Source organism: Gopherus evgoodei, chromosome 7 (assembly GCF_007399415.2).
Source record: "Gopherus evgoodei ecotype Sinaloan lineage chromosome 7, rGopEvg1_v1.p, whole genome shotgun sequence".
Lineage (NCBI taxonomy): Eukaryota > Metazoa > Chordata > Testudines > Testudinidae > Gopherus > Gopherus evgoodei.
Window position 1 is genome coordinate 129,148,777 of NC_044328.1, and position 25,291 is coordinate 129,174,067.

At 41.5% G+C, this 25,291-nt stretch overlaps 1 protein-coding gene across 3 annotated transcripts in view; it reads left to right on the forward strand.

The window, feature by feature from the left end:
• C7H3orf67 (chromosome 7 C3orf67 homolog) overlaps positions 1-25,291 on the forward strand; it is a 205,600-nt gene that overhangs the window by 162,338 nt on the left and 17,971 nt on the right. For all 3 annotated transcript variants that reach the window (XM_030569153.1, XM_030569155.1, XM_030569154.1), the window contains one exon: positions 8,968-9,029. In XM_030569153.1, coding sequence (XP_030425013.1) covers positions 8,968-9,029 — 62 coding nt within the window. The remainder of the gene's footprint in view (positions 1-8,967; positions 9,030-25,291) is intronic.

A 25,291-nucleotide genomic window follows, 5' to 3' on the forward strand; every position in this document is an offset into this window, starting at 1 on the left:
CTATACAGTATCAATAAAGCACATTTTAAATTGATTTAAAAACTGGCTAACTAACAGATCTCAAAAAGTAGTTGTCATCACGAAATTATCAAATGATGCAGGGATCAGTTCTAGGCCCCATGCTATTCAACATTTGTGTCAATGATCTGGAAGTAAATATAAAATCACTGCTGAAGACACAAAGGTTGGTGGCGTGGAGAATAATGATGAGGGACAGGGAAGTCAGTCAGAGTGATTTAGACCTGTTGACAAGCTCAGCACAAACAAAATATGTTTTAATACAACCAAATGCAGTCTAGGAACAAAGAATACAGGCCATACCTGCAGGATTGGGGTGCTGTATCTTGGAAAGCAGCAGCTCTGAAAAGGATTTAGGGACCATAGTGGGCAAACAGTTGAACATGAGTTCCCAATGCAATGCTGTGGCAGAAAGGGCTAATGTGGTCCTGGGGAGTATTAACAGTGGAATGGTGAGTAGAAGCAGGAAGTGATTTTACCTCTGTGTATGGCATTTGTGAGACAGATATTAAAACATTGCATATAACTCTGGTGTCCACATACTAAACAGGGTGTTGAAAAATTGGAGAGGGTGCAGAAAAGAGCCACAAACATTATTCCAGGGTTAGAGGAAATGCCTTACAGCAAGAGACAGCATCAGTCTGTTTAGTTTATCAAAAAGAAGATTGAGAAGTGACTTGATTACAGTGTATAAGTATCTTCACAGGGAGCAAATCCAAGGTACTAAAAGCTCTTCTGTCTAGGAGAGAAAGGCATAGCAACCAGTGGGGGGAAGCTGAACTCAGACAAATTTGAATGAGAAATAAGGCACATTCTAAACAGTAAGGCTGATTCACCGTTGGAACAAGGTTAATCTCTTTATAGCTCCAGATCAAGACTGGGTGCCAGCCTGGAAGATGCTTTGGTCAAACACAAGTTATTGGGCTCAGTACATGGGTAACGGGGTGAAATTTAATGGCAGTATCTGCAAGAGGTCAGGCTAGATGATCTAACAGCTTTAACATCAATTAATCTATGAACTAGTGTCACTTAGCTACTGGACAGAGTTTTCATTGAATCCAGACATTAAGCAGAACTCAAGTGTGCGGTATACTTGTGCTACTCCATGGTCACTCAGGGTAACTGGCAAATCAAAATTTAGCCTCTTTGGAGTCCACGTGGAGCCCCCTTGTGAAGTGAGCAGAAAGCATTTGCAGACTGTTCTCTCTTCCTTGCACTGTTCTGCTGTATGGCTACAGGTGAATGTCACCCTACATGAATAAAGGCCTTTCATTTCTTCAGCTTCCATTCTGTGTTGAAGTTCAGAATTTGTATAACTAAAGGCTAGTTCATATTTACAGAGGGATTGATTTTCATTACTGAAAATCAGTCCCGAAGAGTCAGGGGGAGCTGCAGATACTAACAATCAGGACCTTAATAAAAATTGTATTTATGTGTAAACCACAGAAAAGCTACAATGTACCTGCATCCATCTTCCATTAGTACACATCAGCAGGGTTCATCTGCACAATGTATAGGAAACAAATTAGAACTAATCTGTACATTATACTTCATAAAATTAAGGACAATCTGAAAAATTGTCCCTAGCCATGATTAACCTTGAGAGATTACTTCATTTCTAGGTAGTCTCCTTCTGCTGATTTAAAGCATTAACATCTTTTCCTCTCTATTAAATTGATAATGTTTTTGCAAATCATATTCCCCATTAAGTCTGTTCTTATTTTTCCACAAAAATTATCAACAGCTCTTCTCCAAAAGGTAAGCCTTTTAGGTCTAAATGCTGGGTAATTTTATATAACCTCTTTGTCCCTTGATGTAATCTATAGCAACAGCACCACCAGAAGGCATATTTTATATCTTTCATTTTTGGAATACACTTTCTTTTCTGTAAAGCATTATAGCATTTAAGTATGTTACCTAGTAAATGTATGTAATATTTTACTTGTAACATGTTTTTTGTGACTTTAAATTTTCCATAATTTTGCATATTTTAGTCTGATTTTCAGCTTCATTTAAAAGATGCCCACCTATTTTTGGCTTTAATGAGGTTCAAAAAAAACCCTTCTGAATGGCAAAGATATATAGATCATATTGCTAAGCCGCAGTTAAAACAAATGAACAGATGTTCTTATACAACTATTAAATTGATATACTAAAAACTGAATTTTATGGCTAATGATAATTTTCCAAGAACTGAAATGTAATATATATGCTGTCAAAAGAAATTATTGAAATATAAGTTGTTAAGCAGCTGTTCTAAACTGTGACAGCCCAAAAGGAATAAAATAGTTTTAGGTACTGTACATTACCCAGCATAGCTGTCAGATGTAGATGTTTTTTAAAACATTGAATTTTACCTTGAAGGTGATTTGTAAGGCTTTATAAAATGTGAAAAAATAAAAATTACCTAGATTCCAAATCAGTAATAGAATATTTATGTAGAATTAAAAAATATAAGTATTTTGAAAATGAAAATATTGTACATTGCTTGACCTTTTCAGAGAAATGAAATACATGTAAAGATGTTGCACAATCCTGTGGAATATTTGCAGCTGTACACTTCCTCCTCCTATTCCAAAAAGTCAAAATGTCTGTATCTGGCCTGCCTCCAACCAGAAATAGGCCTTGCTGGCAGGATACCCCGTTTCTCAGACAGTTGGTGCCAGTCAATTTTAGACAGCAGTGCATCATTCGCTGTCTACAGATCCTTCACACCCCCTTTGTCATTCTGTCTCCAACCTTGGGAGTTGACAAGTGCTCAGCCAGATTGAAGAAGCTTTCTTATCACCTAGAAATAGCAGCAGTTGAGCTTGTCTCTCACAACAAAAGATGCTCAGGGCTGTACTCCATATTCTTCATCGTAACAAAAAAAATCTGGGGAGGGGGTCTTGGCCATCTGATTTCTCAAAAGCCAGAAAAGATTGATGAAGATAAAATTCAGGATGGAGACTGGCTTGCACTATCCTATATTTGTCCCCAGCACGTACTGACGTACCTAGCAGAAGCTTATCTTGATGAGAAGTGTTATATTAGAGCTGCTGCTTATCAACTGTGTATTCAGATCCAACCCCAATAATCATCAATTTTTTGGCTAATCAATTAAAATTGATACTATAACTGCATATTCATGTATCTCCACTCACTAGCCTGTTCACAAAGGTATTGGTAGTGATGATTGCTATTCTTAAATGACACACTTACCACAGCATCATCTCTAGGGGCCTCTCAAGGTCTCTAGGCATGCAAGTTCACAATAAATTTAAAGCAAAGCTTCCTCATTCCCTCTGAGGTTTGTTCATCTAGGAGCTGAGTTACAAGAAAAGCTAGTGGTGTCAACTCAAGAAGGGTTCGGCAAGATGCAGACCCTGATCTCTAAGGTGTCACAGAATTGAGAATCATTAATCCATCTTTATCATAGCTACAGGGCTAGTTGGTCTCTCTGACTGCATCCCCTCTCCAATGCTAGATCTCTTGTTCTGACCTGTGTCAGGACAGAATCTCACAATCCTTCCATTCTTCAGGTATGTCTACACTGCACACCCCGAATGGCAGTGTGTAATGTAAATACACTGCATGCCCCCCTGGAACTGATAGAAATAGTCGTGTAGATGGTGAGGCACTGCTTAGGCAAGTACAGTAATGACACATCTAGACTCTAAAGCAGTCGTTCTCAACCTGTTACCTACGGGCCACTTATGGCACAAAGCCAGCAGGGGGTGCAAAAATGGGGCAGTGCAGGATTGGACCCAGTGTCAGCGCCCCCCCTTCCCAGGATCAGACCCAGCAGCATTAGCAGGCCAGGGTGCTCAGTGCTTCCCACAGGATCCTGGGTTCAGTGACCCTGGCTGGAACAGGCTCCCCGGCACTAAGATCTCCGCAGCAGGCAGGCAGGGCAGGCTGCACCACTGACCTGTGTGCAGCAGAGGTAGAAGACCAGCGGGTGCAGGGGTCTAGGGCAACGGGGGGGGATGTCACTGATATGTGGAGAACAGATTCTAGGTCGGGGGCAGTCCCTGGTGGGGGGACTAGATACTAGGGCACAGTCCCTGGATGGAAGGGGGTTGAGTGGTGGAGGGGACAGTCCTTAGGGGACTGGGTGCTGAGGCAGGTGCTGGGGGGCAGTCCCTGGGTGGGGGGCTGAATGTTGGAGGCAGAAGTCCCTGGGGGTGGGGGGCATCATTTTGCCCTGGACAGTGTTGGGGGGAGGGTCTGGAGGCTGGTGGGACAGTCCCAGGAAGGTTGGGTGATTGGGGGCAGTCTGGGAAGGGGCTAAGGGACAGTCCCTGAGTGGGGTTGGGTGCAGTCTCTGGCTGGGGGGGCGGGGGGCTCACATCAGTCAGGGCTCCCTATCTTTGCAGGTGGGCTCCGGAGCCATGGGCTCCGGGAGCTCAGCCCAACCGCGCCGCCAGCAGCAGCGCGGAAGTGAGGGTGACAATACACCATGCAATGCCACCCTTACAGTAAATTAATTAATTTTAACAGTTAATGTTTTGGCTGACTTTGCTAATTTAAAATGCGCTTGATAGATATTTAGCAGTGTTGTAACAAAAGGTACGATATCCATTTGAATCGTACTGCTGTCATATAACAAGCACTACACTTTTGGGGGGATGGGGGCGTAAATGTACAGGTAGTATAGATATACAGTAGAACCTCAGCGTTTTGAACACACACACACACAACTACACACCTCATTTGGAACTGGAGGTACGCAATCAGGCAACAGCAGAGACAAAAAAAAAGCAAATACAGTACAGTACTGTGTTAAATGTAAACTATTAACAAAATTAATGGCAAGCAGTGTATTTCTTCTGCATAGTAAAATTTCAAAGCTGTGTGAAGTCAATCTTGAGTTGTAAACTTTTGAAAGAACAACCATAATGTTTTGTTCAGAGTTATGAATATTTGACTTACGAACAACCTCCATTCCCGACGTGTTCATAACTCTGAGTTTCTACTGTATTGTGCATCCCACATAACACAGAGGGAGCTGCATATGCAGCCCACAATGGTAAATACATTGAGAAGCACTGCCTTAGAATATGTATCCTACATTGCTGTCTACACAACCAAGCAGTGCTTCCCTGTCTCCACAGTTATTTTTAGCAGTGTAATGTCTCACTGCCAGAGTCTTTCGCTGCTGCAGAGAAAGGCTCTGACGGGGGAGGCCAGGGAAAGGTTCTGGCAGCTCCCCACTGCTGGGGCCTTTCCTTCTGCCTCCTCTCTAGCAGAGCCTTTTACTGAGGCATACATGTAGGTACATACAGTTTTCTTTTAATTGGAACCCAGGCACACTAACCTATGTAAGCCAGCCACTTGTCACCCTGTAGAGCTGACATGGTTTCAGGAACCTCCATTTCTTCTCTTTGGGGATTAAATGGCCAGAGAATGAATATTCCCAGACAGCCATGTTCCTGAAAGCAAAGAAGTAAATGTATTTATGGCTAGGAACAGAGTATTTTAGAAAAAGTATTGTAAAACAAACCATCTGTCATGTATGCATAAGGATGGGCAGCGATGGTGTCCCTAGCCTCTGTTTGCCAGAAGCTGGGAATGAGTGACAGGAGATGGATCACTTGATGATTCCCTGTTCTGTTCATTCCCTCTGAAGCACCTGGCATTGGCCACTGCCAGAAAACAGGATACTGGGCGAGATGGACTTTCAGTCTGACCCAGTGTGGCCGTTCTTATGTTCTTAAGAATGTGGGAAATGTAAAAATGTTTTTGTGATCCACATACGTACCTCAGTCTCTCTATGGGCTTTCTACAGCCATACTTTGAGTGGAAAGAAAAGCAATGGGGTTTTTGACCCCTCGTGTGTCTGGATGGAAACCGGAATCATTAACAAGAACTGAATAGAACCTACACATGTGAATGATGGATTTGGGATTGATAGACTAAGGGCCAGGGAAGAGCGAAGATGGGGTTCCGGGAAAGAGGGCCTGAAGAAGCCATGGCTTCCCCAATATACACTCTGTCCTAAGCCCACTTTCCTGATGCTAGTCCAAAGACTTTCAGACAAGCAATTGAACATGAGGTCCCAGTGCAACACTGTGGCAGAAAGGGCTCGTTTCAGAGTCATGGAGACTACAGGCCTGCTCTTGCAGAACAGCGTGGATCTCTGGGATCCACTAAAGGGATATTCCCAGGAGACTGGTTGAAGGCCAGGGCATAGACCTGACCCTGTGAATGCATGACAAGAGATATTTAGGAATAATGCCTGAACTGTAAGTGGAAACAGTTAAGTGACCCCCATGAGACCTCTTTTCCTTCCTGCCCTGAATATCCCAGTTGGTCCCCTATGGAAAGACACTTCCTCAAAAATATTCATACTAAAATACTATGCCAGTGGCAGATGCAAATACTGATTCAGATATGGCACCTCTATATTTGTCACCTCAGCACTCCTAGACATTCTGGGCTTCCTCTTATGTGTCCGCAGCTGTTCCCAACAAGAGATGAAAAGGAAAATGATGATTCCACTTACATGGCTCAGTCACTCCCTTGATGGGAACAGGAAGCCCACCTGATGGCAGGACACTCCAGGCCAGATTTTAAAGATACTTAAGGACCTAGTGAGATTTTCAAAAGCACCTCGGTATGTAAACACTCATTGATTTCAATGGGTGCTAGACACCTAGATGCTATGGAAAATTCCACTGGGGCACCTAAATACCTTTAAAAACCTGGCCCTCCCTCTATAATCCATACTCCTAAATATCCTGATCACAAATGCCTGTCTTTCAGGAGAGAAGCGCACCTGGGCCACTCTAATAAACTACTTCCAAAACATCCCATTCCTAATAAGGAGTAGTCTGGTTGGCTCTTCGAGATTTCAGGATCACTAGAAAGAGCATGTTATGGTTCAATCAGACAACACTCTGTGACTCCATCCGAGGTGCCACAAGAAGTTCGTCTCTAACTTCGGTACTCTTGGCCTCCATCATGGCGATACACAGAAAGGAGCCACTGAACACAAAAATACTCCCATCCTCTTCTCCTTAGTCTGTCTCTCTCCTCTGGCTCTTCCCCCTGACAATACAAGCATGCTGTAGTCTCTCCGGTCTTGGAAAAAAACACCCTTGACTCCACTTGCCTCTCTAATTAACGCCCCAGCTCTCTTCTCCCTTTCATCTCTAAGATAATTTAATACACTGTCTGCAATCGCAATCTCCTCCAATTCCATCCTAGACCCTGTCTAGCCTGGCTTTCAAAGTCTCTAATGACCTCTTCCTAGCCAGATCTCAGAATCAGTACTCCATCCTCATCTTTCTTGACCTGTCAGCCACCCTTGACATTGTTGACCATGCCCTGCTTGAAATCTTGTTCTCCCCTGGTTCTCCTCCTATCTCTCTAATCACTCCTTCAGCATGTCCTTTGGAAGATCCTCCCCTCCAGCTTTCTGCAGTGTCTCCACAGGTCCTCTTCTCTTCTTCTGCTACTCCTTATTTCTAGATAATCTCATCCACAAACACAAATTCAACTACCATCTCTAGGCTGGCGACTCAGAGGTATACCTTTGTACTCCAGACCTATCTCCTTCTGTACCAACTAAAATCTCGGCCTGTCTCTCTTTCATCTCCTCGTGGATGTCTAGCGACAAGCTTAAGCCAAACAGGAATAAAACTGAGCTCTTAATCTTCCCCCTCCCGACAAGCCTTCCCCATTACTTCCTTTCTCTGTCAAGACCGCCACCCTGCCTGTCACTCATTATTTCCTTGTTCTCCCCATTGGTCTGTCTGTATCCATGTGTTGTCTCTTGTCTTAAACTTAGATTGTAAGCTCTTTGGGGTAGGGACTGTCTTTTTGTTCTGTATTTATACAGTGCCTAGCACAGCGGGGATACTCGTCCATGATCAAGTGCTCCTAGGAACTATGGAGATGCAAATAATATATAATTAATTATAAGATGTAAGTGGACAGACAATACAGACTGATTTTTAAACCCAGACGACATATCCCAGCTGATATCTTAACTAGGTCATCCCAAGGCAGATATATTCCCATCCAGTCAAAATGTAAAACCCAGGCTATTCTTTACTGGAGAACCAGATCAAAGATCACTGAGAACAGATGTTATGATGCATAGATAGCCTAAATGGGTGCTGTGTGATTTCCCTTCTCTCCTACTACCCTTTTTGGGGATGTTCACTATCGCAGTTTGACCAGTGAATGAGTTTTTTGCTGTGATATGGATATCATTCCCCAGGGACAGCTGTTTTATCACAGCTCTCTCCACTTCCAAAAATCATGTGAACACACTCATTTTTTTAATATTGGTCCCTGTTTAAGACTCTATTCCATTAATAAAGCTGCATGTTTGTTTTTAGTATTTCTCATTTCATTATGTATTGACAATGTTTGTATATGGTTGTGTTTTAATTTGTCTGTGTCATGCCCTGAGTGCTTTGGGTGAAGCTGCGTGCTTTGTAAATATAATGATTATTCTTCTGTTACCTTGCACTGAGACAAAAATATATTCCTATAATTTAGAACTCTTGGATTTTTTTATATCAATTTGTGAATATTCGTTTTTTATGTTAAATACACTGTCTCTTTTAATTAAAAATATGCTCCAAATTATATAACATTAAAACTGAGTAGGACACCATCATGGAGATAAACATTGATAAACTAGAGTCAGCAACGTTTCATAGGATTGGCATCTACTTTGTGCAAGGTGATCAAATCTCATGTAAATGCTTATACTGTAACTCAATGTATAGGCATATGAACCAAGAAAATCATCAATTTAAAACGTACTTTTACAAAATTGGAACCTGAATAACATTTTTGAAATTCCACTTCAGTGATGAAGACCATAGAATTCTAATATATCAGATACTACAAATATATCGTTCGAAAAGGATTCTCTCTTATACTTCTAGATATATTGAAAAAATATTTGCACAGTTATCTTCTCACTACTGTTTTTTGTGTTTTCCACAGCCTGTCAATCAAGGTCATCACTATCAAAAAGAAATGAACCCACTTTCTCATTCTAATCCAAGGTAAGATTCTGTTTAAGAGCCAGGCAGTGAGAATTCAGTTAGAATATTCTGGCTAGTAAATGCGTCTTTCTTTGATTTCATCTTAAATCATTTTTTCAATTGTAACCTTGTCATAGAGTTTTCCTATCGCTCTTTTTCTTCAGAGTTCTATAACATTGCAGTGAGACCACATTATCCCAGAGTGCAGGACAAAACTCTACTATAGGTAATAGCTATCTGCATATAGTGTCATGCATTTAATGTAACCGATGTAGGCCCTGGTCCTGTGAAATCGTGCATGGCGCAGTAGGACTCTGTATGCACATCACATTGCAGGACTGGGGCTATGGTCATTCAGGGGTGTGGGCTGGATTGCGTTGAGTTGGGCAGATTACATTCCTTGTAGTCAAGGAGCCCCATTCTTCACAAATGATACATGATTTTAACTTTATGGAATTAGGCAGAGCCTTTAGTTACACAGCACTTTCAAGAGTTGAGTATTATGTAATAGTACTGGGGCATTTGCAGATTTAGTCTGTTTGTAATGTCTATAAACTATTCAAGTTTGAAGTTGTGTCTGCTCCCATTGTAGTCAGGATCAAAACTTCCCTTGGCTTCAATGGGACCTTTTGATAGAGAGAGAGAGAGAGAGAGACTTGTCCACCATCAGGAACCTCTTAAACTGTTGCATCCAACGAAGTGGGTATTCACCCACGAAAGCTCATGGTCCAATACGTCTGTTAGTTTATAAGGTGCCACAGCACTTTTTGCTGCCCTTAAACTACTGTATCTGTGAAATCTTACAATCCTTTTGTCAACCCACCTGTTGAGCCTCCATATTGAACTATAGTTCAGACAGACAACTTTGTCTCATTGTTCATCTGAGCGCAGTGATGCTCTCCTGCTTTTCCAGTGCTTGGTCAAGACTGTTTTCAGATGAAAGCAAGTTGCATGAAGTTTAATCTCTCTGTAGGTGATGCTGGTGAGGCAGGGAAAGATCTTGAGGGTGTGATATATTCCTCTGTTGCTGAGGAGCTCTGTTTGCGTTATTTCAGCATATTAACAATCTGGAGATGCTTCTGGTGTCCAGTTGTCAGTAGTAAAGCACCTTTTCCATTTCTGTTCAGCTAGGTGTTCGCAACCATTTGTTTCTCAGGCTTGGATTTCAGCACTGTCATCCATGCTTTTGTTACCCTAATATGAAGTGCATGGGACTACTCTTGAAGATTACTCAAAAGCATCGGCTAGTGCACTTGGCAGCTATCTGCATTCTTGGTGGCATATTACAGCAGTTATTTGTTAGCAGTCCTGGGTTCCTCTTCTCTTTCATGTGTACATCAAGGTGTTGACTTTGGTCTACAAAAGCCATAGATAGCTTGGGACCTGCTTACCTATCCCAGCTCCCCAGATATAAATGCCAGGTAGCTTGTATGTGGGCATTCTGGGTGCAGGGCTCTTAATTCTGGAATTGATTTCTCTCTCTGGTCTGACAGTGCTCAAGTCTTCTATCTTTAGGGCATGGCTCATGGTCCACCTCTTTTTTCAGGCTTTTTCCCAAGGGAAGGCTGAGTAGTTCATTTGTTAAAAGTCATTGTTACAGTATATGAACTGTTGTGCATATGCTCAAACACTTTAGTGCCAGGTGCATTTTATATACTGAAAAACTTAATGAACTCCTTTATGATAAACATAAGAGAAACGTTTTTAAAATACCATGTCAGGTTAATATGTTCAGGAAAGTTAGTTTGTGTTTTATATACATATTCAAAGTCAAATTTTCTGGGCAAAAATTACTACCAGCTTTTGTACCGCTGTTTAATCTATCACACAGTAATCTTTAATTTTTTTACAAAATCATTTTTGACAAATGTGGGCAATCAAAATACCTGTAAAATACCTGACTTGCAACTGTCTCATAAATTCAGTATCCCTGCTGAGCTCCCAGAAAGGCGTTATCGGGCTGTAAACATAGAAGACGACAACATTTTGAGGTCAGCTTGCATCAGGATATAAAAACTGGAGAAGATGGATGTAATGCAGGAGTATTTTATAGCCTGTGACTGAAAAATCATGATTCACATTGTTACATTTTATTTGAAGATGGAAAACTTAGAAATGTTGTTCACCGTGGAGGAAAGGGGGACAAGTAAATGAGAAGGGAGATAAAACTGATGGTGATTCTAAAATGAGTGAACTCCTGAACTATTCTTTAAAACCAGTTTTAACAAGAAAAAATGTGTATGTAACCTATGTAGAGGAGAGGCAAGTCATTTTAGTTACCAATTCTTTCAAATGAAAAATATAACACAGGCCTAACTCCCAAAATTGTTATAAATAAATACAGCGATTGGGTCTTCTGACAATCCGGGATCTTCTGCTCTCATGTAGGCTGACCCTGAGTATTCTATTGGCAATTAAATAAAGCATTTAGTTATATTGCATAACCAGTTATTTCAGCATCCGTGACATTGAGCACATACACAACTTCAAATAAGAGAAAAAAACTTGACAATTACTGCATCTGTTAGACTCACACGCTGTCGTTGATTCAATGACATAATATACCTGTCATAAACAGATAGTTAAGGGTTAATGTCTCTTTTACCTGTAAAGGGTTAACGGGTAACCAAACACTTGACCAGGGGACCAATCAGGAGACAAGATACTTTCAAATCTCGGTGGAGGGAAGCCTTTGTTTGTGTTTTTTGGCTTTTGCTTTGTTCTCTCTGGGTCCTGGAAGGGACTGGACGTGCAACCAGGTTTCTTGCCAGTCTCCTTGCTACAGTCTCTTATATATTCAGAATAGTGAGTAATCTAGTAAGAAAGGCGGTTATAGTCTTTTGATTGTTTCTATATTTGCAAACGTGTAGTTTGCTGGAAGTATTTTAAATTGTATCTTGCTGGGGGGGAGGCTTCTTTCTAGTTTCTATAAGCTGACAGATCCTGTAACTTTTTACCATCTAAATTGCAGAGATAAACTTTTACCTTTTTTGGTTTCTTTTTATTAAAAGTTTTGCTTTTAAGACCTGTCTGATTTTTCCCCCTTGTTGAGGCTCAAGGGAATTGAGTCTGTACTTAACAGGGAGGGAGGGGAGAAAGGGGAATCCCTTTGTTTTAGATTCACGGAGCTTGAATCTGTTTTGCCTCTGGATGAGGGAGAAAGGGGAGGGGCGGGGAAGGGACATTCCTCCCTGTTTTAAGATTCAAGGAGTTTGAATCACGGTAATCTTCCAGGGTAACCCAGGGAGGGAAATCCTAGAAAAGGCAACGGAGAGGAAAGGGGTTTACTTTCCTTGTGTTAAGATCCAGGGGGTCTGGGTCTTAGAGGTCCCCAGGGAAGGTTTTGGGGGGACCAGAGTGTATCAGGCACTGGAATTCCTGATTGGTGGCAGCTTATCAGATCTAAGCTGGTAATTAAGCTTAGGGGAATTCATGCTAGTACCCATATTTTGGACGCTAAGGTTCAGAATTGGGAATTATATTATGACAACACCTCACGATGACGTTTGGCCTCTGATCTGCAATTGTTCCTTTACGATGTCTTCCCAGTCTCAGTCTCACTGACTTCTGTAAAATTACAGGAAAACGTATTGAGATCCAACCCACAGGTTCAAACTGGGTTATCCCGGGCAGCTCTATCTGCTCCCTACAGAGTTGAGGGGGAGGATGTGTGTGGATCTGACAAGTGCTCTGCCAGTCAGGACACAGGGCCATGCTTTGTGTCTCAGTAACATACATATTCACACAAACACAAGCACCCGATTTACTTAATTCTAAGCTTGCTTCTTAGAATAACAAGACCAAGGCAGCAGCCTTTGAGGCTAATAGCAAATTTCCCTATCCCTTTAACTATGGCCCATTGCTATATTTAAAAAAATACTTATGTTCCTTCTTGGGATTAAGAACTTTAGAGATACTTCAACATATAACTGCTGCAGACCAATAAGGTCCAACTAACCTGTAAAATTACAGGAAACTGAATTGAGATCCAACCACAGATTCAGTCTGGGTTAACCCTGGCAGTTCTCTTTTCTCCCAGCTGGGCTGGATCTGACTGGAGCTCAACATGACTGACAGTTTTGTATCCCTGACAGCACTCATTATTGATTGGCCAGGAGCATCCAGCTTCTAACTAAAGGCAGGATGCTAGGGGGATGGGATGGGATGTACACAAGCAGGTGAGTCTGCCCTTAAAGAAGTCTTCCACATCAGCTTCAGAACAGCTACTGAGCATGGTTAACAACTTGCACTCCCTCTCCTGTGCTGAAATAGCACCTCCTTTGTATCCCTCTGTTGGGGAATGTTTCGGTATCAGCTCAGAGCAAGCAGAAGCGGCAGTTGTGATTACAGCAAAAAAGTATTGGCTGAACACCATGAAATAAGAAGAAGAAAAGGGGGCTACATCCAGACAGTTGAGAACGATCTAAATCCTCCTATGCAGGCAGGAGCTGTTGTAGAGAAGCAGGTAACAGAATATTTGACAACTGGATCTATGCTGTGTAGATTGGCGGGTGTGAATGATATCCAGTGTAACATATTGAGACAATCAGCACAAGCAGTTTCTTTTTGAATAGTCATGGACCATTGAGGAGGCACCAAATGACTGGGGGAAAGCGTGGGGGGAAATGGTATTCATCAAATACAGAGAGAATGATCACGGCAGTTACTATCCAGTAAATTTAGCTTCTGTCCCTAACCAAGTTAAGGAACAGATATGAAAAGAAAATCTCTAAAAGATAATGGCACTCAGAGCAATCAACAGAAAGGGCTAGAGCTAGACTCACTTTCCAGGGGTTCCACAGAGCCCAGCTCAGAAAGTCACCCTGGAATATTGATACCGTCACACCAGCACCCCCAGACTGTGCTCCTCCGTGGGGTCCAGAACCTGCTAGCACAGTGAGCCTGGTTGGCTGGGAGGGCCAGGGCCAGGCCCACATGGAGATATGCTGGATTCCAAGCCTGAGCCAGGCAGTTTCCATAAGTGGGACTCCTGTCACGTGCTGGCTGGATTTTAAAGTTCTCTCAAAGAGGAAGGCAATGACATTGCTGCCACTACCCTCACCTAGGAATGATATCTCCTTCTAGTGCAGAGGGCTGTGGATTGCCACCCACCTTGCATGCAGCTGATACTGCTTCATCCTCCATCTGCTTCATGTGGCATGGAAGGTTTGAAAGTTTTATAAAAAGAAACGCTAAATGAAGAGAAATATTGTACCGGGCTGTAAAACCTGGCACAGCTCTCAAGAAGGCACTGTGAGCCAAGCTGCAGGCACTGTATGGACAGACTTTTTGAAGTTTCTATAGACACTTTTCAGAAAATCTGAGCTGATTTTCTGTCATTTTTTTTATTAAAGTTGAGAACAATTGCTGTAAACACTGGCTCTCCCTGAGACTCACCAGTTATCACAACATTGGCGTCATGCCACACCAGGCTCTTCCCAAGCCACTACTGAAATTTATGCTCTGAAGTTCAAGCAGCTGGTTTCCCAAGTAACTGCATAAACAAGCTAAGGCAGAACATAAATATTTCAGCACTTTAACAGGGCTTCCTGTAATAAGAAACCTATTTTATACCTCGGTAATCTCATACAAAAGATGCACAGCCAGATTTTCAGTCAGGCTTCAGACTTTGCACCTGTCCAAAATAAATAAACAAATATACCCACAATAAACTGTGGGCACAGATATTTACAGCTAGATGTCTACCTGCTTTGGATTGTGGGCGCAGCATAAAAGGCCAGCACTTAAAATCTGACCTGTGCTATATGAGAGAGTTCTCTGGTGACCAGACAGCAAATGTGAAAAACGGGGACGAGGGTGGGGAGTAATAGGAGCCTAGATAAGACAATGACCCAAAGATTGAGACTGTCCCTATACAATCGGGACATCTGGTCACCCTATCTCTGATCATATTATACTCTATTCCCAGATGATAATATCTGGTAACTGCAGGTAAGGTGGCTGGTCCATATCAGTGAATTATGGGTATCGCTCCTTTAAAAAGCATGTATGTGAAAAACTAGAGCAAAAACTAGAATGTTAGAGAACCAGGAATGTAGGAGTGAGGGTTCCACTTCTCAAGCAAGGCAGTGCTCTCAGATAACTACCCAGCTTTCACTCTGCCCCAGTATGGACCAAACAATCACACTGACAGCTGAACACCTTAATCCCAATAAAACTGCAAGATTTAGGAAGTTTAATCCCCCAAATCCTAAACAGAATTGTCAGTCTCCCAAAGACCCTGCTTAGGGTGTTTGGGGAAGGCGAGGGGGCTGACAAATTTCCCTACACTAGTTGGGATCTCCTGGGGTTAATAAAGTTCCCATTGAGTGGGAGTGATTTTGAAGAGCTCTTCCATGCCCCTACTAAGGCTTGGGGGTGGGGTAAGGGCTCTGACCACTAAAGATCCCAACAAGCCCAGCAGAGTCCACAGGAGGAATCGGAACGCCTTTTCTCTATGCTCCCACCTCCCCTCCCCTTTGCTTCACTGCTCTCCTTCCTGCTCCACGACTCTTCCCGCTCAAACTCCATGTTCTCCCCAGCCTACCAATCCACCTTCCTGCAGACAGGTGCTATGGAAAGTAACTCTTTTGTAATTACTCTGTTGACTTGATAGTGTTCAGTCCTACCCTCCGAAATGTGGGGATAAAGGCACAGTAACTGAGTGAGTAAAATAAGCAGTGGTTGCATTCAGTAGCACAGCACCCACAATGTGTTTCCTCTTTACTAGTACCTCTTGTGTTTATTTTGGCTTTGTTTGCTAACTGTTCAGAAAAAAGAAAAAAATGAAAACTGACCAAGGTTCTAAAACCCTTAAGAATTTATATTTACTAAAATACCTAACTGGAAATGGGTGTTGCTATCCAGGCCAGCATTTTGTTTAGATTTCTATTTTATCTATAAAAAGTGTCCTTGCTGTGCTATGGTTGAAATTCTTTATAGCTTTGCCACTTGTGGTTGTGATATAAACATCCTTCTATCTATAACTGGCTGATAAGGGCCTGCAGTCTTTGACAAATGATTAATAGCCACTGACCTCAGTTCACATTGGTTCAGTATAGGCTGACTGACGCAATCTGTCCTGTCATCATAACCTACATGTATTACATTAGACTGATCACGATGTCATCATTTTTCTTTCCTTTAGAATCCCAAATATTTTTTTGCAACCAGTAAGCAAGATGTTTTCTCTCTCTTTTGGTGAACGAATCTTTTCAAACAGAAACAGATAAAGTGTACAGATCAATAAATTACCAAACAGAGGTTACATTGTATATCAGTTTCAGTTGTTTAAAGTTATAATAAAATCTCAATTGATATGAAATTTGTACCATCCAGAATTATTTTTTGTTTCAATGACTTGCAAATCAGAACATATTAAGAGATTAACAACTTGAAAAGTTTAGAAAAAAGTTATGTGCTTCTTCTGGAACATAACAGAACCAAAATCCTTAATTATTACTTAATCACAGCATATGATTGTCTAATTTTTCTTATGTCTGTCTACAGTGGGTAAGGTAATGAATCATAAAAATGGATAAGCTGCCTGCTGAATTCATTTTTTAGCTTAGTTTCAACTTTGAGGCTCGGAGGCTCAAATAAATGTATGATGTTGAAATCTTAACTAGAGAAACTTTTAAAAGGAAACACACTTGCTCACTCCACCATAAATTTCGTCAGATTCGGGGGGGCACTCCAGCTACCTGCAGAGGAAGAACAATCTAGTGATTAAATCCCACAGTAATGACAATCAGGAGATCTAGTTCTTCCCCTGACTCTGCCAGACTTCTTGTGTGATTTTGGATAAATCACTTTACCTGGAGGCCCTGGTTTCCTCATATGCAAGATGTGAACAATAAATGTTACTTCACAGAGTTATGGTGAAGCTAAATATATTTAATGGTTATAAGCCACTTGGAGATCCTCAAAAAGAAGTCACTTGAGTACAAAGTATTTATTATGGTTTATCTGATACATCCTATCAATAATGTTGTGGCATTGCCCTATGTTAACTGCAGTTTTGATTATACAACCCAATTTTTGAGTTTATAATTCAATACAAAAATGAATTCTGGCATGAACTGTTCCCACGCCATCACAGTAGCAGTAAGGTAGCTCAGAGATCAGCAGGTAAGTGTGTTTTACACGTATGTAAAATAAAGGAGGAAATCAGACTGATTGTACTCACCTAACACATCTTTCAGTGCATGACTCCTGCCCACCTTCTGTGTTTAACCTGACTACGTAAGCATGTGGCTTCTTCTCAGTTTCCTTTAAATAAATCTCTCTGTTACAGAGTTCTCTTCACAGGCATTCAGCATTTCCACAGGCATTCAGCATCTGCCCTTATCAGACAGTCTGAAATTGGTAATGGACATGCAAGATTCTGCTGCCTGGGTGCAAACTCCATGTATTGTCTTGAAAGTAAAACCTAAGGGCTCATTAAGTGCTAAGATTGCAATTCAAGCACACTTGTTTGCCCCAGCAAATGAAAACCAAACAGACCAGTCCCTGTTGTGCACTCACTGTTGGTTTGTACCCTTAATCTTGCTGCATTGTTCAAACTTCCTTAAAATACAGTGCAGTCACAAAAGGATTGTACATATATATTTGCACTATAATAGAATTTCACCAATCTACATGCTGCCGAATTCATAGATAAACAATGGCTGTCTCACCCTCTTCCAAGCACAGATTTAGTAGCAAAATAGCTCAAGGTTGAAGGTGTAAGTTAAAAAAATGAGTGCAGCAATACAATCAAAGAAGCATATTCATTTTGATGATTCATTACAAGAGCAAAGTCATACAACTTCATTGCTTTTACCAAACAGACAACATTACATTATGAAGTATTATAAAACTACACTGCAGCCCTCAAAATTAGCAAATGGGGATAATGTATCACAGAATGTACTTTGCTTTTTCATTAGGCTTGTTCACTTACTCACTCATTCACAAAATTCAGTAATTTACAATGAGTCTCCCAGTCGTTAATCTGAATTAGTGAAATTCTGCTGCACTTGTCAGGCCACAGTATGTGCCAAAGGTACCGTGACAATAAATGTGGGTTATATAGACCACGCCTTATTAAAAACTACCTTAGAAAGTTTTGATAATGCTGGAGAAACAGTTGGCTACCAAGGGCTTCTCAAGAACTTGGTGACCTACAGGTATAGAATATGTGAGCAAATCCTGGTGAAAAACACATGGCTTCCCATTGTCTGCGGCTATATACTCTCAGTATTCCACTTCCCCTCCTTCTCTGGAAGATTTGACCAAGATTTTTCAGGCTTCCCCAGCTGGAGTATTCAAAACTACTTTACTGTGGAATCCACCTTTTGCATACCATGTGCAGCGGAAGTATCATCTTTTAGTCTTGTCTCCTACACTCCAGAAAGCAAGTACGTGTATGTTGCTTCCTGCCTTTTCATACCTCTAAATAAGCCTGACCAATAGCATAGAAGATTAGGGTTGGAAGAGACCTCAGGAGGTATCTAGTCCAACCCCCTGCTCAAAGCAGGACCAACCCCAACTAAATCATTCCAGCCAGGGCTTTGTCAAACCTGACCTTAAAAACCTCTAAGGAAGGAGATTCCACCACCTCCCTAGGGAACCCATTCCAGTGCTTCACCACCCTCCTAGTGAAATAGTTTTTCCTAATATCCAACCTAAACCTCCCCCACTGCAACTTGAGACCATTGCTCCTTGTTCTGTCACCTGGTACCACTGAGAACAGCCGAGCTACATCCTCTTTGGAAACCCCCTTCAGGTATTTGAAAGCAGCTATCAAATCCCCCTCACTCTTCTCTTCTGCAGACTAAATAATCTGCTAAATAATAAATAAGCAATCAGGTTGGTCAGGCATGACTTGCCCTTGGTGAATCCATGTTGACTGTTCCTGATCACCTTCCTCTCCTCCAAGTGCTTCAGAATTGATTCCTTGAGGACCTGCTCCATGATTTTTCCAGAGACAGAAGTGAGGCTGACCAGTCTGTAGTTCCCCGGATTCTCCTTCTTCCCTTTAACGATGGGCACTACATTTGACTTTTTCCAAGCGTCTGGGTCCTCCCCCGATCACCAGCAGTTTTCAAAGATAATGTCCAATGGCTCTGCAATCACATTGGCCAACACCCTCAGCACCCTCAGGTGCATTACATCCAGCCCTATGGACTTGAGCATGTCTAGCTTTTCTAAGTAGTCCTTAGAACCATAGAATATCAGCGTTGGAAGGGATGTCAGGAGGTCATCTAGTCCAGCCCCCTGCTCAAAGCAGGACCAATTCCCAACTAAATCATCCCAGCCAGGGCTTTGTCAAGCCTGACCTTAAAAACCTCTAAGGAAGGAGATTCCACCATCTCCCTAGGTAACCCATTCCAGGGCTTCACCACCCTCCTAGTGAAAAAGTTTTTCCAACCTTGACCCTGATTATGAGCAATATCCTGGATCCTTTGTGCTGCTCCAGTGGCTGACTGCCTTACTGAGGAAGACCCACTGCCTGAGGGATATTTATCCAATAGTAAAGTACCCCTTGGGGCTGCTCAAGCTTGCACAAGGGGCTCACCTGGCTCCTGGCAGCCCGAGATCACAGGAGATCCAAAGGATGCATAAACCTGAGCTCAGCTACAGCCCAGAATCAGCACTCTTAACAATTTCTACCCCCTTTCCCTGCTCTTGCCTTTCTTCTAGCATCAGCCTCCTCTCTGTCCCTTCACTACCCACTGCCCATTGCTGCGGTGAGGCCTTTCTCCTGCGCAGCTCCTGTCTACTCTGAAACCTGTCTAGACATGCTTTTCTCTATCCCTCTGCTGCCACCCCATTGCTTCAGAACTACAGCTTGACATGTACCATTGTCTGCCTTGCTGAGACCTCTTCAATTCTTCACCTCACTGCTATTTAGTACTTATGTCTGTGAAACATTTGGACACACAGTTGATCTGTCTGCAAGACACTGTCAAAGTGAAGCTGTACTTCATTGTTTCAGTAACTAGTTGTACCCTAAACAGCTTATTCTGATAGATTAGCCTCTTATTATGCCACTAAAACAGTATGGAGGTTTAAGCTAGCTCAGTGTCAACACTCTGAGCTATATCTCCAGAGATCTACAGTAAGTTGAAGAGTGACCTCTGACTTCTCAAGGCATCGTTAAGTTCAGTCATGTCATCAAGTTGACACTCCTAGGTTCCACTGAGATCTGGCTGCTCGCATACACAGGCATCTTTCTAGCAAAATAAGCCCATTGTTACCCTTGCAACATAAGAGTGTCCTGGGGGGTGTAGAGGTGGGATTAATGGAGTTTCTTTGAGACTCCATTGAAGCAGACTGCAAGGCAGCCAAGGCAGAGCAAGAATTCACTTACATCCTGATCCTGAAGTTGTCTCCACCCAGACATAAGGGTCACCCACACAGAAACAGTTACAGGATTAGGGTCCTACATCCCTCTTTCCAGGATGGTATCAGTCTCATGTAACTTCCAAAGTTCACTTCCCTTTTAGAAAAGCTATTAATTTTTATAATTTTCTATTTTTTTACAACGCTAAATTACACATCTGCTCTGCTACACAAAAGAGTTTATTACTCAGGATTCCTTTGTAGTTAGCCTATTGTTATTGAAAAAGCTTGCTACTTTTAAAAGCAGATTACACTGCATAAGCATAATTTTTGCCACACTGATAACATTTACAGCTTCACTTTATACTGTTGTTATATCAAAATAAAACCAGGCCAGTGTAATTATATGCCAAAAGTCCAATGTTGTCTTGAATGTATTTGTTTAAATGATTCCTCTCACAGAGAAAGAAAAGTAATTTTCAGGTTTTGTTTTCAGCAGCACACCTGTTAACTAATTTGATTATATTAATGTAAGTTATTATTCCAGTGAGCTGTACTTGTCCATTGATTTTAAAAAGCCCCTAGCTCCCTAGTCATCCATTAAGAATAAATGGGACGCAGTCTATGGCACAGGACGGCAGAATCCTGCTGGGGGTTGACTGTATGAGAGAAAGCAAACGATGGTAGCTGCAACAAGACCAGTTAGAAGGCGTTTTAAGAATTGATGAAACATTAAAACGTCATTCTTAAAATGAAGGGTTTGCTTGTGTTCAGCCTTTTAGCTTTATAAACCCCCCACTAATTGACACTTTGTTAAATGTTTGGGCACTTGAACTAGCAGGCAAGTGAATGCAAGTGATGACAGTGGATAATTGATATGCTTTATTACCATCTATTTGACTGAGATTAAATGTGAATATGCAGGAATTTTGCCAAGTAACTGATTTCCCTTTAAAAAATTCCTTACTGCACGTTATACAGCCAATACACTGATAATCAAATGAATCAAAGTTAACAACGAAGAAAGGGCGTCATATTTTTAGTTAAATTACGTAATAAAACATTGTTTTTCTCTGCTGGCATCATATATAATGCCAAAAGAGCAGCGAACACCAAGTCTGAAATCTAGCCAGCAATTCACCAGTATAATAAAATGGAATTTTAGTCTTCAAGTAAAATTGCAATTTAGCTCCTACTTAACTTAAAACATGATTGGAGTTGTGCATACTTTCTTAAGGAAGATCTGACCACCGAACAGCAAGATCTATTAATTATTAAATGATTATTAACCTGCAAGTCAGGTCTTTCCCTACTGTTTTCAGCCTAATGTAAATGAATATGCATGTGTTCTTTTTGCTTTTAATAAACTGCTAAAATATATCCATCAACAGCTGACATTGAAAGAAAATCCTCTTAGTTTAATAGGCTAGATTCTCAACTGCTGTTAGCCAACTGATGTCAGTGTACCTACGCCGATTTACAATGTTTGCACCAGCTGAGATCTAGCTCCATGTGTAGAATTCATGCTTTTCTCTCTCTGGTCCTGATTCTACTTCCATGGAAGCCAATGGAAAGATACTTTAATAGGAGCCGAATTAGGATCTCCATGTACAATCTCACTTGTACATTTGTCGACCTCTTCTTTAATTAGTCAGTCATCAAAAATTAAATTAGTCAAGTTTAAAAATAAAATCTCTTTGCTGCCTTTAGGATTACTGAGCATTTAGTTGGGCATGTAACAGACTGACAATATCCTGAACAAACCTTATGGAATTTAGATAAACTTTATTGAATTAAATTAAACCTTATTGAATTAGTCTGAATACCTTTGGGGTCTATTTTGTTAAAAATGCAGTTGTGTATGTGTTATTGTGGCACTGTATGTACCTTCTCTTCCCTAGTAGAAGGGGGTATGCTAATTTGCTGCCTCCCTTACCAACACTTTGAAGCCACCTCCTGGAGAAATGTGCATATACTAATTCAAACTGGATTCTCCAGCGACCAACAGACAAAGAAAGGGTTTTGGATAAATTGCCTGGTTTTAAACTGTTGTGGGGCCTTTTCTTCCTGATCCAGCAAATAGACAGGACCCCTGGTCCATGGAGAGCCCCAGTCCTCGGGGTATAGCAAGGACTGGGGGCTTGTTCTGAGCTGAAGCTTTGATGAGCTCATGACCACGGCAGACCCCCCGGGGGTGGAGGGTTGAAGCACTGATCCTACCATATTAGGGTTGGGGTCCGTTCTGGTAAGCTTGTCAATGTGTGTAGTTTCTTTTATTGTTTTTAATATGTTTTCTTTGTAGTACCTTTTACCTTAAGAATAAATTAGGCTTCAATAGGAAGCGCTATGTGGTAATTTACATCTGTAGCAATTACACCTGTTAACGGTCTCTAAAGAGAAAGCCAGCAGGTGTCCTTGGGCTACCTGTCTGTGCTGGGAATTAGACAGTAAAGTCAAGGAGCTTGCAGCCTGGAAATACCCCAGTCAGAAGGGAGAGGAATGCAGGTCTCCACCCAAGACAGGCAACAGCTGGGGATCTGGAAGCCCGAGATTGGGTGCCCTGTCTGGTCCACTGAGGGGAATTACAAGTGCAGTTGCCCTGATCTGAACTGTGACCGACTGGATTTGCTGAAGTGGTGGATAGCAGGAAAGAGGCAAGACCAAGAGCTTGTGACATTCTGTAAATTTGCTTGTGATTTTCTAAATCTTTGTGCTAGCAAAATAGAAAGTTCCAGTAAGGCATACAGTAAATAAAGATATTATGTATTAGAGATGGAATGAATCTGTCACTTTGACGGATTGTGAGGCAAAGAACAGATTAACAGATTACTCATAGTCAGAATGCAGCTCCCTGTGAAAAATGTGCAGGAAATGATAAGTGTTGGTTTGTGCTGATTTAATGATATTTTAAAACTACAATAACATTCTAGGAGAGTAATAAAATACAGCTCGTGCCTTGCATTTTTTAATCATCAACGTACTGCCAGTTTGACCTTAACATAATTGTGATATTTCTTTTTCAAATATATCTTTCAAGTCATACAAACTTGTATTGCAAAATAAACATTTGACATACCAACATATGTATTTTAGTCCTGTTTAAGCATTCTATTAAAAAGTGCACTTGAAAATCTTTTGTCTTGATTTGTGTGTATGAATATACTATGTATCTTTGTAGGTAATGCATCCTATTATTCTTCAGCACATTCTCTCTATTATCCATCGTAGAAATGTTGTTTTCTGACCTGGAGTTGAGAAAAAATGAACAGCTCTCTCAATTAGGAATTTGTTTATAAACACTATTGAATTTCTCATAGTTTTATGGCATTTTTGATTTAAGTAATTGTGAGAGTGTTCAAAGAGCAAAACTGAAGTGTTTTTCGAGGCAGTAATGGACAGTTTAAGACTGGGGCTATGTCTTCACTACCCGCCATATCGGCAGGTAGCAATCGATTGCTCGGGGATCGATATATTGCGTTTCATCTAGACACGATATATCGATCCCTGAACGCGCTTATATCGATTTTGGAACTCCACCAACCCAAACGGAGTTGCAGAGTCGACATGGGTAGCTGCAGACATCGATCCCGCGCCATGAGGACGGTGAGTAATTCGATCTTAGATACTTCGACTTCAGCTACGTTATTCACGTAGCTGAAGTTGTGTATCTGAGATCGATTTTCCCCCATAGTGTAGAACAGCCCTAAGATGACTGCAGCATTATTACTGACATAGCCGATGGCAGTAACTGACATTTGATTTCAACATTTTGTATCCCCAGAACAGATATAAGATGAACCACAAGTTACATACACAGGACAAGCATCTTTTCTTGTTGTTCATTGTTAATGAACTTCAGAGCTCCTACAGTCACTGTAAAACTAGTTTTGAAGAGCACACATTTGTTATTTTAATGGAACTGTTACCATAAAACAAGATGTCTTCTCCAGCTACATGTGCGTTATACATTACAATGTAAAGCCCCAGTCATCTAAATGCTTACACATGTGCTTAACATTATGCATGTGAGAAATCCTGAATGCTGCTAGACAGCTCTGCCCTAGCCCAAAGAATGCTTTGGAGTGGTGAGGAAAATGTATGTTTGAAGGTTTATTTTTGTATAGATAATTATATTCCTCAGGTGATTAAATAAAGAACAATGGTGTTAGAATCCTGTGCAAAGTGTCTGCGTTTTGTGTTGGACCATTGCATGTGCTGTTGGAGAGTTACCCTTTGGACCCAGAATGTTCACACAGCTGGAGTTCTGGGAGAGGCTGTGTTTAAGCTACAGGGGAGGGGGTCAGCACTGGTTCCAGGGGTTGGGCAGTGGGCAGCATGGTTGCAGCTCTCAGGAGGGGTTGCTAAACAGAGGGTGTACACCCCAAGTGTGTTTAAAGACCCAGGACAACAGCAGAGTCTAGTCTCAGTTCAGATTCTGGAGGTTTAAAACACACAGGATCCAGCAGTTGTATCCCCTCACAGCAAGCAGTCTGGCGAGTGTACAGGAGGGGGAGCTCCTCCAGATCTGTCTACATTGTGTGAAATAGGTACCTGGTAGAGCACGCAAACAGGGTCGACATGGGACTGTTAACTTTACAGATCACACCCCTGTGGTGCCCTTTGCCACACCGTGCTGGCAAGCTCTAACGTTTCAAGAAGGAACCTGCAGTGCTCCTGAATTCTGCTATTGCTAGCAATTTATTGTTAATGGTGACAATTGTGATACGCTACTGGTACTGTTACTGTCATTGGCAAAGGCTTTGTATCTATGCTAGTTAGAAAGTATTGGCACGGTTTCCCGAGCATACTTTACTGATCGTCAAAATTTGTTGCAAAGATTAATTAAGTTTGTCACATAGCTATAACAGAAGCTGTTTACAGAAATACAAATGATTATGTTCATTTTTAAATGCTGCTCAACTATCTTGTGATTTTCAATATATTATAATTACTTC